This window comes from Salvelinus namaycush, unplaced genomic scaffold, assembly GCF_016432855.1.
Source record: "Salvelinus namaycush isolate Seneca unplaced genomic scaffold, SaNama_1.0 Scaffold575, whole genome shotgun sequence".
Classification (NCBI taxonomy): domain Eukaryota; kingdom Metazoa; phylum Chordata; class Actinopteri; order Salmoniformes; family Salmonidae; genus Salvelinus; species Salvelinus namaycush.
This window is the reverse complement of record NW_024061281.1, coordinates 96673-115009: the sequence shown is the minus strand read 5'-3', so window position 1 is coordinate 115009 and position 18337 is coordinate 96673. Positions and strand designations below refer to the sequence as shown.

Here is an 18337-nt window from a genome sequence, read left to right as displayed (position 1 = left end):
ATCCGCAGTTAATACATCCATTTTTTGATCTAGAAGAATATAACTTATGACTGCTTCTTGTGCTTAGTTCAACTGTTGTACCCCATCAGAACCCAAAATATAAGCTTGTTTTGCTCCAATGTTTGTAAATGTAAACAAACACCGTATAGCCTCAAAACATGGATAAAGCTATAACGTTGGATGGTCAGTCATTGCATGCATAGCTCTGTCTTTGAGAGCGGTTACATTTCTCCAGCCCCATCCCGCAGCTTTTTACAAAAACAGAGGCGGGATTCAGCTTTTTTATAGTTTCAACTGTGGACTGTGCCTTTAAAAAACCCAACAACCAATCGATACCAACGTCAATACAAATAGAATCCTACTTTCTGTCTGACATGAAGATTCAAAGAATGGAAGAAAACATACATTACAATCAGTGTAAAAGGTCTGCTAGAAGTGACCTTAGCTTGTTACACACTGACACTAGTCAATGTTAAGCTGATCTTCCAGTAGTCATCTCAGCCACAGACAGACTATTGTCTTTACACTGTGACTTCTCACCACAGATATTTATATTTTCATGAGGAGCACGTTGCTTCACAAGTATGTATGTGTGTGTATGTGTGTGTGTGTGTGTGTGTGTGTGTGTGTGTGTGTGTGTGTGTGTGTGTGTGTGTGTGTTATGGTTGGAAATAAGAGTCACCATTACTCAGGTACTAAAAGCGTTCTTGACCTACTAGTGGTGTAGACTAGTGGTGTAGACTAGTGGTGTAGACTAGTGGTGTAGACTAGTGGTGTAGACTAGTGGTGTAGAGTAGTGGTGTAGACTAGTGGTGTAGAGTAGTGGTGTAGAGTAGTGGTGTAGACTAGTGGTGTAGACTAGTGGTGTAGTGTAGACTAGTGGTGTAGAGTAGTGGTGTAGACTAGTGGTGTAGTGTAGACTAGTGGTGTATTGGAATGGATTCATAAAGGTATGGATCACTTTGTGGCAGCAGTGTCTGTGGGCCGGGGCTAGTTGTGGATCACTTTGTGGCAGGCGTCTCATCTTGGCCTATTCGCATTTGTGGATGTGGATCACTCTCTTGCAGTTGGGGCAGCGGTGTTCTACGTCCTTACAGGAGTCAACACAGAAAGGAATCAAACAGCATGGCCAGCACCTAGAGAAGGAGAGAGACAGAGAGACAGAGACAGAGAGAGGGAGGTGGGGTAGAGAGAGAGAGAGAGAGAGAGAAGGGATTCAGTGTGTGTATCCATCTCTACTGTGAATTCAATGTTGCATGTGGACCAATACCCCCTGCCACGTCTGGATGACATCTTTGCTGTTTATGAGAGAGAGAAAAAAATAATGTTTGCCACGTGTACCAACTTACATTAAGACGCCGAGGACTCCACAGAGGACCCAGGTGCGCAGTCCAGGGGTGTGTGTGGTCTCTGTCAGAACCGGGACCTGACAGTGGGGACACGTCATCTGGCCGGGTACGTCTCTAGGCAGCAGCTGCTGCATCACCACCACCTGGGTTACTGCAGAGGGAGGAGAACACTGGTTAGAACCAGATAGAACAGGACAGAACCACCACCTGGATTACTGCAGAAGGAAGAGAATACTGGTTAGAACCAGATAGAACAGGACAGAACCACCACCTGGGTTACTGCAGAAGGAAGAGAATACTGGTTAGAACCAGATAGAACAGGACAGAACCACCACCTGGGTTACTGCAGAGGGAAGAGAATACTGGTTAGAACCAGATAGAACAGGACAGAACCACCACCTGGGTTACTGCAGAAGGAAGAGAATACTGGTTAAAACCAGATAAAACTGGATAGAACTTCATAGAATTGGATAGAACTGGACAAGACTAGAAAGAATCACCACCACCCAGGTAGAGAGGTACTGTAGGGAGAGGGAAATACTGGTCAGAACTGGATAGAACCAGAAAGAATTGGATAGTCTGGATAGAACTGGACAGAACCGGACAATACACAATATAACAGAACAGAACTGGATAGAACCAATTAGGCCCCCCCAAAATTGTGTTCTTTGTTCTATATTTCACACCCCCACAGAGGGTAGAGGATTAGAAGGGTTGCTATGGCCAGGACGTCCAGCCAATACCTTGTGTGTGTACAACTTGGTTCTCGTTTTTCACGGGGTAGGAGTAGGGGTACCCGATTGAGGTAGTTTTGGTCACACAGGAGTTTTTTTCAGTGTGTGTGTGTGACTCACCACTGGGGGCGTTTGTAGGTTGTGCCATGCCCGTGCCGGCTTGGGGAGGTGGTGGGTACATGCCGGGTTGGAGAGGTGGTGGGTACATGCCGGGTTGGGGACCTGATAAATAAGGGATAAATAAATACATCAATACACTGTGTCATTTATCACAAACCCAGGGATACAGAGTGGTTGGCCAGCATTATGGGAACACAAACCCAGGGATACAGAGTGGTTGGCCAGCATTATGGGACCACAAACCCAGGGATACAGAGTGGTTGGCCGGCATTATGGGACCACAAACCCAGAGATACAGAATGGTTGGCCAGCATTATGGGACCACAAACCCAGGGATACAGAGTGGTTGGCCGGCATTATGGGACCACAAACCCAGAGATACAGAATGGTTGGCCAGCATTATGGGACCACAAACCCAGGGATACAGAGTGGTTGGCCAGCATTATGGGACCACAAACCCAGAGATACAGAGTGGTTGGCCAGCATTATGGGACCACAAACCCAGGGATACAGAGTGGTTGGCCAGCCCTTAACAATGATGTTCATGACATCTATGGCTATCGTGACACACACATCGGCTGTCCCCATAGGAGAACCCTTTTAGGTTCCAAGAAGAACCCTTTTCGGTTCCAGGAAGAACCCTTTTCGGTTCCAGGAAGAACCCTTTTAGGTTCCAAGAACCCTTTCAGGTTCCAGGAAGGTTCTAGATAGCACCTTATTTTCTAAGAGTGTAAGCTTAAACTGTCCCTAAGAGTATCAGTGTAGATCTGATCTCTTACCTCCCTGGAAGCCAGGCTGAGGGGGGTAGGCTGTTCCCCCGCCACTTCCCTGGTAGCCCGCTGGGAGGCCGGGGTAGGGGGGAGCAGACACGTCCTGCGGGGGTCCATACTGGCTCTTCTCCATACTGTCTGGGGGGGAGAGAGAGAGAGTGGAAGACAGTGAGCACCTTATGAAAATATCACATTGAGAAAACATATGTCTCTGCCCCCACCTTCTCTCCCCCCTATCTCTCTCACCTGTCTTCTTTCACTCACACACACACACACACACACACACACACACACACACACACACACACACACACACACACACACACACACACACACACACACACACACACACACACACACACACACACACACACACACACACACACACACACACTCACACTCACACTCACACACTTCTTGTTCAAGCTGTTGCTTATAACAATGATACACACCCCTGTATTCAACCGGGCAGGTTTGGTGACATTTCATTGGACAGAGACTTGGCCTGTAGACTCTGAGTAGTACAGGCCAAAAACAACACCACCACTAATGAATGCCACACACCCACTAAATCTATCAGAATAACTCTAACCCTGGTCTATGTTACTGGTGAATGATCAACAGTTAGAGTCAGTTAGAAAACGTTTAAGTGTCAATCTACACTGACACATCAATTGACAATACAAAATACAGAGGCAGCCCTTTCCTGCAGTCAATGTCCAGAAGTGCCCTCTGTGACCTCATGGCCCTTTCCTGCAGTCAATGTCCAGTAGTGCCCTCTGTGACCTCATGGTCCTTTCCTGCAGTCAATGTCCAGAAGCGCCCTCTGTGACCTCATGGCCCTTTCCTGCAGTCAATGCAGTATTGAGTAGCTTGGATGAAAGGTGCCCATTTCAAACGGCCCGAGTCAGTTAAAGAGCGTTTTTGTGTTAAAGGGGCAGTGTTGTATTTGTCAGATTTTCTGTAATAATGGTATGGGAATAAAATGGTTTCTTGCATCAAACGACTCAACAACATTTTCAGTCACCTCCTTGTCTGAAGGACAAGTGGATAAACAGGTTCATGTTAAGCCCTGAATGATTTTTTCAAACGTCTCATGGAATGTACGCCTACATTGAACACCACACATTGGCTGCTACTGTAGGCTGAATCATAGAACAGGTATTTCCATGTTAAAATGTTATGGGATGCATTTTCTCCATTGTTTTTAATGGTAGACCAAACTGGTAGGTCTACATTATGACCAAATAGTAGTCTACTTGATCACTGTTAAAACCAGGGGCGCAACTTTGGTTTTATAAGTGGGGGGACATAATTGTATTATTTTTATCCACTCGGATAAACACTCCAAACAACCTACCTGACCGCTCGGAGGCGTCCGCATGGTCCTAAAGCACACCGGTGCCTCGTTTTGTGTCACATTCCAATGATAAAACTGGGGGGGACAACATGGAATTTCAGAATGTGGGGGGACATGTCCCCAGTAAAGTTGCTCCCCTGATTAAAACTAACTTAAAGTGGGTACAGCCTCAGTGCTCACAGTAAACGTGCATCAGAATGTTGAAGGTTACGCTCAGCAGACCTGAAATTTGATCATTGATGAAAAAATTTGAGGGAACATATAACCAGAGTCCTATGGGCCCTGGTCAACAGTAGTACACTACCCTATGGGCCCTGGTCAACAGTAGTACACTACCCTATGGGCCCTGGTCAACAGTAGTACTCTACCCTATGGGCCCTGGTCAACAGTAGTACACTACCCTATGGGCCCTGGTCAACAGTAGTACTCTACCCTATGGGCCCTGGTCAACAGTAGTACACTACCCTATGGGCCCTGGTCAACAGTAGTACTCTACCGTATGGGCCCTGGTCAAAAGTAGTACACTACCCTATGGGCCCTGGTCAACAGTAGTACACTACCCTATGGGCCCTGGTCAACAGTAGTACTCTACCGTATGGGCCCTGGTCAACAGTAGTACACTACCCTATGGGCCCTGGTCAACAGTAGTACTCTACCGTATGGGCCCTGGTCAAAAGTAGTACACTACCCTATGGGCCCTGGTCAACAGTAGTACTCTACCGTATGGGCCCTGGTCAAAAGTAGTACACTACCCTATGGGCCCTGGTCAACAGTAGTACACTATCCTATGGGCCCTGGTCAACAGTAGTACTCTACCCTATGGGCCCTGGTCAACAGACCTGCTGTTTTCAACTCTTAATGATCGGCTATGAAAAGCCAACTGACATTTATTCCTGATTATTATTTGACCATGCTGGTCATTTCTGAACATTTTGAACATCTTGGCCATGTTCTGTTATAATCTCCACCCGGCACAGCCAGAAGAGGACTGGCCACCCCTCATAGCCTGGTTCCTCTCTAGGTTTCTTCCTAGGTTTTGGCCTTTCTAGGGAGTTTTTCCCAGCCACCGTGCTTCTACACCTGCATTACTTGCTGTTTGGGGTTTTAGGCTGGGTTTCTGTACAGCACTTCGAGATATTAGCTGATGTACGAAGGGCTATATAAAATAAACTTGATTTGATGATCTAACAGCGCTGTCTGTGTGTACACATCTAACACCGGTGGCTGTGTGTACACATCTAACACCTCTGTCTGTGTGTACACATCTAACAGCGGTGGCTGTGTGTACACATCTAACACCTCTGTCTGTGTGTACACATCTAACAGCGCTGTCTGTGTGTACACATCTAACAGCTCTGTCTGTGTGTACACATCTAACAGCGCTGTCTGTGTGTACACATCTAACAGCGCTGTCTGTGTGTACACATCTAACAGCTCTGTCTGTGTGTACACATCTAACAGCTCTGTCTGTGTGTACACATCTATCATTAGGCACCAAGACAGAGTTAGAAGGTAGGGTGACTGGTGCTGTTTTCTCTAAACCAATTTAAAAAACACCCCTCTTCTAAGTATTTTCCTTCTCACGTAGCAACACACACAAAACAAACACAGATATTCCTAGTCCTACACATAACTCTTTCATATTTTATTACATCCTGCAAAGAAGCACTCTGAAACCCCTCAACTCAGAGCACTCTTTCCCAGCCACGAGCAGAGAGACAGCCCCTTACCTTTTTGGAGTCCTGGAGGAGACGAGGTACTGTGGACTGGAGCCCTGGAGGAGACGAGGTACTGTGGACTGGAGCCCTGGAGGAGACGAGGTACTGTGGACTGGAGCCCTGGAGGAGACGAGGTACTGTGGACTGGAGCCCTGGAGGAGACGAGGTACTGTGGACTGGAGTCCTGGAGGAGACGAGGTACTGTGGACTGGAGTCCTGGAGGAGACGAGGTACTGTGGACTGGAGTCCTGGAGGAGACGAGGTACTGTGGACTGGAGTCCTGGAGGAGACGAGGTACTGTGGACTGGAGCCCTGGAGGAGACGAGGTACTGTGGACTGGAGCCCTGGAGGAGACGAGGTACTGTGGACTGGAGCCCTGGAGGAGACGAGGTACTGTGGACTGGAGCCCTGGAGGAGACGAGGTACTGTGGACTGGAGCCCTGGAGGAGACGAGGTACTGTGGACTGGAGTCCTGGAGGAGACGAGGTACTGTGGACTGAGTCCTGGAGGAGACGAGGTACTGTGGACTGGAGCCCTGGAGGAGACGAGGTACTGTGGACTGGAGCCCTGGAGGAGACGAGGTACTGTGGACTGTGTGGAGCTAAAGATCAGAGCTGCTACTCCCTCGAGACCGTGAGAAAGTGAACCAGGTAGGAAAGAGAACGAGCGCACACACAGAGGGGAGGAATGAGGAAGGTGTGAGGCAGATGAGATAACAATGTTATCTTAAGCGGCTGAATAGTGAACACAAGCCTGATGGAAAATAACTACACCTGTTGGTCAATCACTAGTTCCAGTGTAATTGCATCATCACTGTGTGACGACGAATCCCAGTATAACAGGAAACAGTAAATTCCACTCACACCAGGGGTGTTTCCCAAATGACAATGAGCCCTGGTCAAATGCAGTGCACTCCTGTACCTAGGGAACAGGGTGTCATTTGGGACGAAACCCGGAAGACACTGATTCCCATCAATAGACCAGAGACCTCTGACTTACTAAAGGGTTTTAAAGTGAAGAGGTGGGAATATGCTGTGTTAGTGTGTGTGTGTGTGTGTGTGTGTGTGTTAGTGTGTGTGTGTTTGTGTGTGTGTTAGTGTGTGTGTGTGTGTGTGTTAGTGTGTTTGTGTGTGTGTGTGTTAGTGTGTGTGTTTGTGTGTGTGTGTGTGTTAGTGTGTGTGTGTGTGTGTGTGTTTTGAGGGGAAATAGTTCTCGATAAACAACGTTGTGGTTGGAAAATACATTTGTTAGTGAGAAGACAGAAAACCTAGTAGCCAGCAGAGAGTATTAACCATGCATGAGCAGCCTATTATCACCATGAGTCATCTTCAGTTAGACTATTAGAACATAATGCAGACCAGACAGTCATTACTTAACTAACATTGGTCCATTGGTGTTTGGAAAAAAGATCATTAGAACACCTAACACAGGCCTTTTTTCAGGTGAATACATTTTAGAAAGAAATATTTTAAAGTGTGTGTTTCTGGAAACAAGGGCCACTATCGTCTCAAAAGTCAAAGTTCTTAACTTTATTAGAACAATTATTGTTAATCAATTAAAGGGGCAATCCGCAGTTAATACATCCATTTTTTGATCTAGAAGAATATAACTTATGACTGCTTCTTGTGCTTAGTTCAACTGTTGTACTCCATCAGAACCCAAAATACAAGCTTGTTTTGCTCCAATGTTTGTAAATGTAAACAAACACTGTATAGCCTCAAAACATGGATAAAGCTATAACGTTGGATGGTCAGTCATTGCATGCATAGCTCTGTCTTTGAGAGTGGTTACATTTCTCCAGCCCCATCCCGCAGCTTTTTACAAAAACAGAGGCGGGATTCAGCTTTTTTATAGTTTCAACTGTGGACTGTGCCTTTAAAAAAAACAACAACCAATCGATACCAACGTCAATACAAATAGAATCCTACTTTCTGTTCAACATGAAGATTCACAGAATGAAAGAAAACATACATTACAATCAGTGTAAAAGGTCTGCTAGAAATGGCCTTAGCTTGTTACACACTGACACTAGTCAATGTTAAGCTGGTCTTCCAGTAGTCATCTCAGCCACAGACAGACTATTGTCTTTACACTGTGACTTCTCACCACAGATATTTATATTTTCATGAGGAGCACGTTGCTTCACAAGTGTGTGTGTGTATGTATGTGTGTGTGTGTGTGTGTGTGTGTGTGTTATGGTTGGAAATAAGAGTCACCATTACTCAGGTACTAAAAGCGTTCTTGACCTACTAGTGGTGTAGACTAGTGGTGTAGACTAGTGGTGTAGACTAGTGGTGTAGTGTAGACTAGTGGTGTAGTGTAGACTAGTGGTGTAGTGTAGACTAGTGGTGTATTGGAATGGATTCATAAAGGTATGGATCACTTTGTGGCAGCAGTGTCTGTGGGCCGGGGCTAGTTGTGGATCACTTTGTGGCAGGCGTCTCATCTTGGCCTATTCGCGTTTGTGGATGTGGATCACTCTCTTGCAGTTGGGGCAGCGGTGTTCTACGTCCTTACAGGAGTCAACACAGAAAGGAATCAAACAGCATGGCCAGCACCTAGAGAAGGAGAGAGACAGAGAGACAGAGACAGAGAGAGGGAGGTGGGGTAGAGAGAGAGAAGGGATTCAGTGTGTGTATCCATCTCTACAGTGTATGTGTATTTATGAGAGAGAGAAAAAAATAATGTTTGCCACGTGTACCAACTTACATAAAGACGCCGAGGACTCCACAGATGACCCAGGTGCGCAGTCCAGGGGTGTGTGTGGTCTCTGTCAGAACCGGGACTTGACAGTGGTTACACGTCATCTGGCCGGGTACGTCTCTAGGCAGCAGCTGCTGCATCACCACCACCTGGGTTACTGCAGAGGGAGGAGAATACTGGTTAGAACCAGATAGAACAGGACAGAACCACGACCTGGGTTACTGCAGAGGGAGGAGAATACTGGTTAGAACCAGATAGAACTGGACAGAACCACCACCTGGGTTACTGCAGAGGGAGGAGAATACTGGTTAGAACCAGATAGAACCACCACCTGGATTACTGCAGAAGGAAGAGAATACTGGTTAGAACCAGATAGAACAGGACAGAACCACCACCTGGGTTACTGCAGAAGGAAGAGAATACTGGTTAGATCCAGATAGAACAGGACAGAACCACCACCTGGGTTACTGCAGAGGGAGGAGAATACTGGTTAGAACCAGATAGAACAGGACAGAACCACCACCTGGGTTACTGCAGAAGGAAGAGAATACTGGTTAGAACCAGATAGAACTGGATAAAACTGGATATAACTTCATAGAATTGGATAGAACTGGACAGGACTAGAAAGAAGCACCACCACCCAGGTTACTGTAGGGGGAGGGAAATACTGGTCAGAACTGGATAGAACCAGATAGAACTGGACAGGACTAGAAAGAATCACCACCACCCAGGTTACTGTAGGGAGAGGGAAATACTGGTCAGAACTGGATAGAACCAGATAGAACTGGATAGTCTGGATAGAACTGGACAGGACCGGACAATACACAATATAACAGAACAGAACTGGATAGAACCAATTAGGCCCCCCAAAATTGTGTTCTTTGTTCTATATTTCACACCCCCACAGAGGGTAGATGATTAGAAGGGTTGCTAAGGATGGGTGTTGCTATGGCCAGGATATCCAGCCAATACCTTGTGTGACTACTATTTGGTTCTCGTTTACGGGGTACTGTGAATAATAAAATAAGGAACCGATTGAGGTAGTTTTGGTCAGAGCGTTAGGAGTTTTTTTCAGTGTGTGTGTGACTCACCGCTGGGGGCGTTTGTAGGTTGTGCCATGCCCATGTCATATTGGGGAGGTGGTGGGTACATGCCGGGTTGGGGACCTGATAAACAAGGGATAAATAAATACATCAATACACTGTCATTTACCGCAAACCCAGGGATACAGAATGGTTGGCCAGCATTATGGGAACACAAACCCAGAGATACAGAGTGGTTGGCCAGCATTATGGGAACACAAACATAGAGATACAGAATGGTTGGCAAGCGTTATGGGAACACAAACCCAGAGATACAGAGTGGTTGGCCAGCATTATGGGAACACAAACCCAGGGATACAGAGTGGTTGGCCAGCGTTATGGGAACACAAACCCAGAGATACAGAGTGGTTGGCCGGTATTATGGGAACACAAACCCAGGGATACAGAGTGGTTGGCCAGTATTATGGGAACACAAACCCAGGGATACTGAGTGGTTGGCCAGCGTTATGGGAACACAAACCCAGGGATACAGAGTGGTTGGCCAGCATTATGGGAACACAAACCCAGAGATACAGAGTGGTTGGCCAGTATTATGGGAACACAAACCCAGGGATACAGAGTGGTTGGCCAGTATTATGGGAACACAAACCCAGGGATACTGAGTGGTTGGCCAGTATTATGCGAACACAAACCCAGGGATACAGAGTGGTTGGCCAGCCCTTAACAATAATGTTCATGACATCTATGGCTATCATAACAGACACTTCTAAAACGCTTAATGAAAACACTTTGAAGGAAGTTGCTGTCCAGGAACATTTTTAATATACATAAAACATAAAGAATAAGGTCTGGTTTCTTGAACACAGATGAAACCTAGTCCTGGTCTGAAAAGCTCTTCAAAGGGTTCTCCTATGGGGACAGTCGTAGGACCCTTTCAAGTTCTAGACATCACCTTATTTTCTAAGAGTGTAAGCTTAAACTGTCCCTAAGAGTATCAGTGTAGATCTGATCTCTTACCTCCCTGGAAGCCAGGCTGGGGGGGGGTAGGCTGTTCCCCCGCCACTTCCCTGGTAGCCAGGCTGAGGGGGTTAGGCTGTTCCCCCTCCACTTCCCTGGTAGCCCGCTGGGAGGCCAGGGTAGGGGGGAGCAGACACGTACTGCGGGGGTCCATACTGGCTCTTCTCCATACTGTCTGGGGTTGAGAGAGAGAGAGAGAGAGAGAGAGAGTGTGAGTGAGTGAGTGAGTGAGTGAGTGAGTGAGTGAGTGAGTGAGTGAGTGAGTGAGTGAGTGAGTGAGTGAGTGAGTGAGTGAGTGAGTGAGTGAGTGAGTGAGTGAGTGAGTGAGTGAGTGAGTGAGTGAGTGAGCGAGCGAGCGAGAGAGAGAGAGAGAGAGAGAACCTTATGAAAATATCACATTGAGAAAACATATGTCTCTGCCCCCACCTTCTCTCCCCCCGATCTCTCTCACCTGTCTTCTTTCACACACACACACACACACACACACACACACACACACACACACACACACACACACACACACACACACACACACACACACACACACACATACACTTCTTGTTCAAGCTGTTGCTTATAACAATGATACACACCCCTGTATTCAACCGGGTTGGTGACATTTCATGGGACAAAGACTTGGCCTGTAGACTCTGAGTAGTACAAGCCTATAACAACACCACCACTAATGAATGCCACACACCCACTAAATCTATCAGAATAACCCTAACCCTGGTCTATGTTACTGGTGAATGATCAACAGTTAGAGTCAGTTAGAAAACGTTTAAGTGTCAATCTACACTGACACATCAATTGACAATACAAAATACAGAGGCAGCCCTTTCCTGCAGTCAATGTCCAGAAGTGCTCTCTGTGACATCATGGCCCTTTCCTGCAGTCAATGTCCAGAAGTGCCCTCTGTGACCTCATGGCCCTTTCCTGCAGTCAATGTCCAGAAGCGCCCTCTGTGACCTCATGGCCCTTTCCTGCAGTCAATGTCCAGAAGCGCCCTGTGTCACCTCATGGCCCTTTCCTGCAGTCAATGTCCAGAAGTGCCCTCTGTGACCTCATGGCCCTTTCCTGCAGGAATAAAATGGTTTCTTGCATCAAACGACTCAACAACAATTTCAGTCATCTCCTTGTCTGAAGAACAAGTGGATAAACAGGTTCATGTTAAGCCCTGAATGTTTTTATCACAAGTCTCATGGAATGTACGCCTACATTGAACACCACACATTGGCTGCTACTGTAGGCTGAATCATAGAACAGGTATTTCCATGTTAAAATGTTATGGGATGCATTTTCTCCATTGTTTTTGATGGTAGACCAAACTGGTAGGTCTACATTATGACCAAATAGTAGTCTACTTGATCACTGTTAAAACCAGGGGCGCAACTTTGGTTTTATAAGTGGGGAGGGACATAATTGTATTATGTTTATCCACTCGGATAAACACTCCAAACAACCTACCTGACGGCTCGGAGGCGTCCGCATGGTCCTAAAGCACACCGCAGTACCATAGTATCCTACCCCATGGGCCCTGGTCAACAGTAGTACACTACCCTATGGGCCCTGGTCAACAGTGGGTTAATTAGAATTAAAGACACCCAATTCCGGAAGTGTTTTGAATTTTAAATACAAAATGTTACAACTTTTTAAATAAATAGCTTCTCTTCCATTTATTGAGAAGTCATTGAATATAGATTGTTTCAGATTATCTCCTGAACTGACTGACCTCAATTTGAATTGACCCCAAACCTGACCTTTACTATACCCATTTACCATGGGCAGGAACCATATCTGATGTGTGAAGTACTGTTATCCCCTCTGTCTGTGTGTACACATCTAACAGCGCTGTCCGTGTGTACACATCTAACAGCGCTGGCTGTGTACACATCTAACAGCGCTGTCAAACATTAGGCACCAAGACAGAGTTAGAAGAAGGTAGGGTGACTGGTGCTGTTTTCTTTGAACCAATTTAAAAAACACCCCTCTTCTAACAAGTCTTTTCCTTCTCACATAGCAACACACACAAAACAAACACAGATATTCCTAGTCCTACACACAACTCTTTCATATTTTATTATATTCTGCAAAGAACCACTCTGAAAACCCCCAACACTGCCCCTTACCTTTTTGGAGTCCTGGAGGAAACGAGGTACTGTGAACTGGAGCCCTGGAGGAGACGAGGTACTGTGGACTGGAGTCCTGGAGGAGACGAGGTACTGTGGACTGGAGTCCTGGAGGAGACGAGGTACTGTGGACTGGAGTCCTGGAGGAGACGAGGTACTGTGGACTGGAGTCCTGGAGGAGACGAGGTACTGTGGACTGGAGCCCTGGAGGAGACGAGGTACTGTGGACTGGAGTCCTGGAGGAGACGAGGTACTGTGGACTGGAGCCCTGGAGGAGACGAGGTACTGTGGACTGGAGTCCTGGAGGAGACGAGGTACTGTGGACTGGAGTCCTGGAGGAGACGAGGTACTGTGGACTGGAGCCCTGGAGGAGACGAGGTACTGTGGACTGGAGTCCTAGAGGAGACGAGGTACTGTGGACTGGAGCCCTGGAGGAGACGAGGTACTGTGGACTGGAGTCCTGGAGGGGACGAGGCACTGTGGACTGGAGTCCTGGAGGAGACGAGGTACTGTGGACTGGAGTCCTAGAGGAGACGAGGTACTGTGGACTGGAGCCCTGGAGGAGACGAGGTACTGTGGACTGGAGTCCTGGAGGGGACGAGGCACTGTGGACTGGAGTCCTGGAGGAGACGAGGTACTGTGGACTGGAGTCCTGGAGGAGACGAGGTACTGTGGACTGGAGTCCTGGAGGAGACGAGGTACTGTGGACTGGAGTCCTGGAGGAGACGAGGTACTGTGGACTGGAGTCCTGGAGGAGACGAGGTACTGTGGACTGGAGTCCTGGAGGAGACGAGGTACTGTGGACTGGAGTCCTGGAGGAGACGAGGTACTGTGGACTGTGTGGAGCTAAAGATCAGAGCTACTCCCTTGAGATACTGTGGGTAAGTGAACCACGTAGGAAAGAGAGCGAGAACGAGCGCATACACAGTGGGGAGGTGTGAGCCAGATGAGGTAAAAACGTATTCCACCAGAGGGCGTTTCCCAAATGACATTGAGCCCTGGTCAAAATAAGTGCACTACCGTATCTGGGGAACAGGGTGTCATTTGGGACGCAGCCCTGAAGACAGTGATTCCCATCAATAGACCAGAGACCTCAGACTCACTAAAGGGTTCAAATTAAGTAGTGGAGGGGTGTGAATATGGTGTGTGTGTGTGTGTGTGTGTGTGTGTGTGTCTGTGTGTGTGAGAGAGATGAGGGAAAGAAGGGGGAGCTTAACACAGAAATAGTGGCTGTGGTGAGTCACAGTGTTAAACGTTAATGTGTTATTGTTCTCGATTAACAACATTGCTGTGGATGGAAAATATGCTTGTTGGTGAGATGAGTCATCTTCAGTTATATTAGAACATAATGCAGACTAGATATAACTTAACTAACATTGGTCCATTGGTGTTTGGAAAAAAGGTAATTAGAACACCTAACACAGGCCAATTTTCATGTGAATACATTTTAGAAAAGTGTGTGTGTTCATCCATCCACCATTTGTTGTTACCTGAGAATGTATACTGAACAAAAATATAAACGTAACATGCAACAATTTCAACAGTTTTACTGAGTTACAGTAAATCAGTCAATTTAAATAAATTCATTAGGCCCTAATCTATGGATTTCATATGACTGGCCAGGGGCGCAGCCATAGGTGGTCCTGGAAGAGCATAGGCCCACCCACTTGGGAGCCAGGCCCAACCAATCAGAATGATTTGTTTCCCCACAAAAGGGCTTTATTACAGACAGAAATAGTCCTCAGTTTCATCAGCTGTCTGGGTGGCTGGTCTCAGACGATCCCGCAGGTGAAGAACCCGGATGTGGAGGTCCTGGACTGGCGTGGTTATTCAACATTCTGCCATATTCTCTAAAACAACGTTGGAGGTGGCTTATGGTAGAGAAATTAACATTACATTCTCTGGCAACAGCTCTGGTGAACATTCCTGCAGTCAGTGTGCCAATTGCATGCTCCCTCAAGACATCTTTGGCATTGCACACTTTTAGAGTGGCCTCCCGCTCACATACACTTGTATCCCTCCTCCGGCTTGGCTACCGCGGGGTACCGTTCAGAGGAATGGCATCCCGGAGGAATGACACTTCAAGCCTTTCTCTACCCTTCACCAGGTGGCTACAGACTGAAACAACACAGAGGATTCACCATGAGTCCAAAACACTGGATACGGAGACCGAGGCTGGGACTCTGCACACCCAAGCTGAGGGAACGCGGCACCTGGGCGAGAGACTGCAGAATATCCACTTTTGGAAGTCAGAGCTGCAGCGGCACATGAAACAGCTGGTGGCCGAGACAGACCTCCTCCTGGGGCAGAAGAGAAGGCTGTTGAAGGCGCTGGACGCCACCGAGATCCCGTTCGCCATCGCCACGGATAACCTAACCTGTCGGTAACAGTGACCGCGTAGAAGAGGAGCTGCTGATGATACAAATAAAACAAATGTTTTGTCTTTGCTCTAGTTCACCTAAATACTTGTATCATTACTAAATGTTGCCTCGACGTTATTTCACTAGAAACCAATCTGAAAATAACATGATGGTTGTGTTTGTGGGCCACAGGAAGTTGAGCTGATCAGGAGCATCCAGGCTCTGTTGAAGAGAACGCTGAGTCAGGCTGTCAATCAAATCAAGTGAGTGTCACAATTAAACAATAAGGGTTTTTATTTATCAAAACTTGGATGATACAAATTATGACAAGGAAATAAACCAAAGTGCTTTAAAATATACCAAGGGCTAAATTACTTGAAAAACGGACTGTCCTATAAAGTATTAACTTAAAAATAACTAATCTATAACGTGCAGGAACAGAACGTACATAAACCAAAAATCAACTCACTGATGGGACGTTCCACGGAGACTATAAGGGGAGTGGCCAGCTCCAAGGCAAGTCTGCTAACCATCAAGTTTTACATTTCTACAATAATGATAACGTTAAATACAAGCATTATTTTAACAATAACAGTACACAATATAAATGTACTACTGTACTTCGCTATTTTAAACTCGTCAAAGGGAAAAAATAATTCCCCTGGGGTGAACAGAGTGGGCAATTCCCAACGTCCTTCCGGAACCGTATTTTAACCCTGGGATTCAGGTCGGACCTCCTTTATCAGAACACCGCGGCATCCATCACTGCTGAGGAATAGACGTAAACAAGACATTACTTTGAACTGTGACTATTTACTTGAGAACGATAATGGTTAAATTATACCAATGACAGTTTACGTGGTAACAATGAAGCGTTCACGCAACATAGAAAACAATGATAGCAAATGTCAAACTTTCTGCAATACAGTTAAGTTACGTATGTTACGATATAAACAAAAGATGTGTGTCGCATCGTCATTAATATTATGTGTACAGTGCAAAGTGAGTGATAACGTGCATAAAATTAAAAGGATATTTGTTATGGCCTGTAATACCGCGTGGCTCGCTTGTGGGCATGCTGGCAGCAGCAGTTCGGTTGTGCAACAATAATTCAACATAGTACGTTTGTATGACGATCTGGTTATTAAATGGGTAAATAGTTTAAAGACAGTTAAATAGTAGTGTGCTCTAAACCGCTCTGGTGACGAAAGTTGCTGCCCTGTTTCCAATCGTCCACATTGCTGCTGTATGAACCTATTCAAGTAAGTAAATACACTTTGTGAAAAAGACTATACCCGTGTTCGAATACCCATAACACACTGTATACTACATATTAAATGAGTGTATATACTATTAGTTAATTTTAGGAAACTGTAAACGAACGGTATCCTTCCAATTCGTTAGTTGATGCTGTTACTATGCAACTTCTTGCTAGCTTGTTAGTAAAACAAATGACAAGACATTTTACAACTTCATTAAAACAATGTCCATTAAGAACGCTCAACGACTATACCGCTAAGCTAAGAATTACGTGAATAATCAAGTCAATAGGTTGCGTATGTAAATTCACTCTACTCCGATTTGAGAGCAGTCTCGTCTGTGCCAGAGCGAAGAATAACTGACGAATCTACGAACGCCTAACACCCATAGAATATGGCCGGTGTCAGTAAATATCGGCAAAAAGGCGTAATTAAATTGTTGCCAGCAGCACAGTTCGCCACCAACGCCCTGGACAACATGAAAACAACCTAACCAGTTCTGCTGAGGCGAGTAAAATTAAGTAACGTTACCTAGCCAGTTAGCTCGACTGCCATTGTGAGCGTCCAGTGTGCGTTCTGAACGCTTCAAGATCGAAACGCAATTTACGAACACAGTTGGGTAGTTAGATAGCATATAAGTTAGTTAATATACTGGCAAGTTCGATGTATTAGTAGCCAACTAACGGGTAACTTAACTAGCTAACGTAACGGCACATAGTGCTATATTGATATGCTATGCGGTTCGTAAGGATAGCGTAGGGCTTACGTGCGGTTGAATGTGGGCCGAGATATCCAGAGGCACCACCGTTTGTCAGATTTGTAATTAAGATAAACTTGAATGGTGTGGTTGATACATGAGCAGTGTCTGCACTGGCCAAGTGGCAGAATTCCTACAGCCTCCGTGTAGTCCTGCAGGAGCTCAGACGACTCATGATGCGCAAGGAGAACATGACGCTCCCTCAGCCACCAGAGGGCCAGATCTACACCAACTGAGTCCACGCTACTACTCTCCTTTTCCATCTTTTGTTTGCGTTTATACTTTCATCCCATCCACCACCTCCCTCCTTATTTTCATTAATTCGCCAGCCAACACTCTAGCGCACACACACATAGGGACGTACGAATGCAGACACCCACAACCATGCAATCACTTCTACATGCGCCAGGCCCTGGCCCCTCCCCTTTCCATCACTGGAGCTCTGGTTGGACTAGAGAAGACTTGGTAGGCGGGGTCATCGGTCCAGATCTGATCATTCGAATACTGTACATGTTACTAATCTTTTTCTATTATTTGTTATAAATGCAGATTGTACAATAATATAAATAATCTTATTGAGTGTAAAAAAATAAATAAAAAAAAGTAAGGATAGCGTAGCTAACAAATCGTCTGGCAACATAATGTGTAACTTATTTCAAAAGTAATTACTTTATTACATTGCTCGACATTTCCTTAACATTTGTCATAATTAGTTAAAGCAATGAATTCGTATCTTTTCTCGTCGGACTTCGCCAGCATATTTTCGCCATTTTCTTCAAATCTGAAAACGTTGAAGCCCATTTTCGAAAGAACTGCATTATGGGCCATAAAAGCACGGAAATGTTGTCCACTGCTTGTATACTTTGTATTTTCGGTAATGAAGTACGAAATGCGGGAACTTTTGGTAAACTAACTATACCCATACTATGACCAATAAGCATACTAGTCAATTTACTTCACAAATAGTATTGTAATGACTCTGGGTTACAGTATGGTTAGTATAAGTATTTGAACATAG

At 45.9% G+C, this 18337-nt stretch overlaps 2 protein-coding genes and 1 long non-coding RNA gene across 7 annotated transcripts; all 3 read right to left on the bottom strand.

Annotated features, from left to right (window-relative positions):
• Positions 1 to 846: 846 nt before the first annotated feature.
• On the bottom strand, positions 847 to 14306 carry LOC120041905 (lipopolysaccharide-induced tumor necrosis factor-alpha factor homolog). Of its 5 annotated transcripts, none has more exons than XM_038986773.1 (6): positions 13628 to 14306; positions 6064 to 6618; positions 2983 to 3107; positions 2204 to 2305; positions 1350 to 1500; positions 847 to 1136 (listed from the first exon to the last, which is right to left on the bottom strand). In XM_038986773.1, the coding sequence occupies exons 1-6, from the start codon at positions 13933 to 13935 to the stop codon at positions 1031 to 1033; spliced, it is 1347 nt and encodes a 448-aa protein (XP_038842701.1). In that variant the 5' UTR covers positions 13936 to 14306; the 3' UTR covers positions 847 to 1030. The 5 variants fall into 5 exon arrangements, with proteins under 5 accessions (XP_038842701.1, XP_038842702.1, XP_038842703.1 ...); XM_038986774.1 differs by having other exon boundaries at positions 6064 to 6586; positions 13244 to 13775; XM_038986775.1 differs by having other exon boundaries at positions 2983 to 3111; positions 13628 to 13775.
• On the bottom strand, positions 7727 to 10998 carry LOC120041907 (lipopolysaccharide-induced tumor necrosis factor-alpha factor homolog). Its single transcript, XM_038986778.1, has 4 exons — positions 10815 to 10998; positions 9846 to 9920; positions 8761 to 8911; positions 7727 to 8609 (listed from the first exon to the last, which is right to left on the bottom strand). The coding sequence occupies exons 1-4, from the start codon at positions 10966 to 10968 to the stop codon at positions 8504 to 8506; spliced, it is 486 nt and encodes a 161-aa protein (XP_038842706.1). The 5' UTR covers positions 10969 to 10998; the 3' UTR covers positions 7727 to 8503.
• Positions 14307 to 15579: 1273 nt separating the features above from the next.
• Positions 15580 to 17685, bottom strand: LOC120041908. Its single transcript, XR_005475983.1, has 2 exons — positions 17329 to 17685; positions 15580 to 16071 (listed from the first exon to the last, which is right to left on the bottom strand). It is a non-coding gene; the product is annotated as an uncharacterized LOC120041908 (long non-coding RNA).
• Between the last annotated feature and the right edge of the window lie 652 nt (positions 17686 to 18337).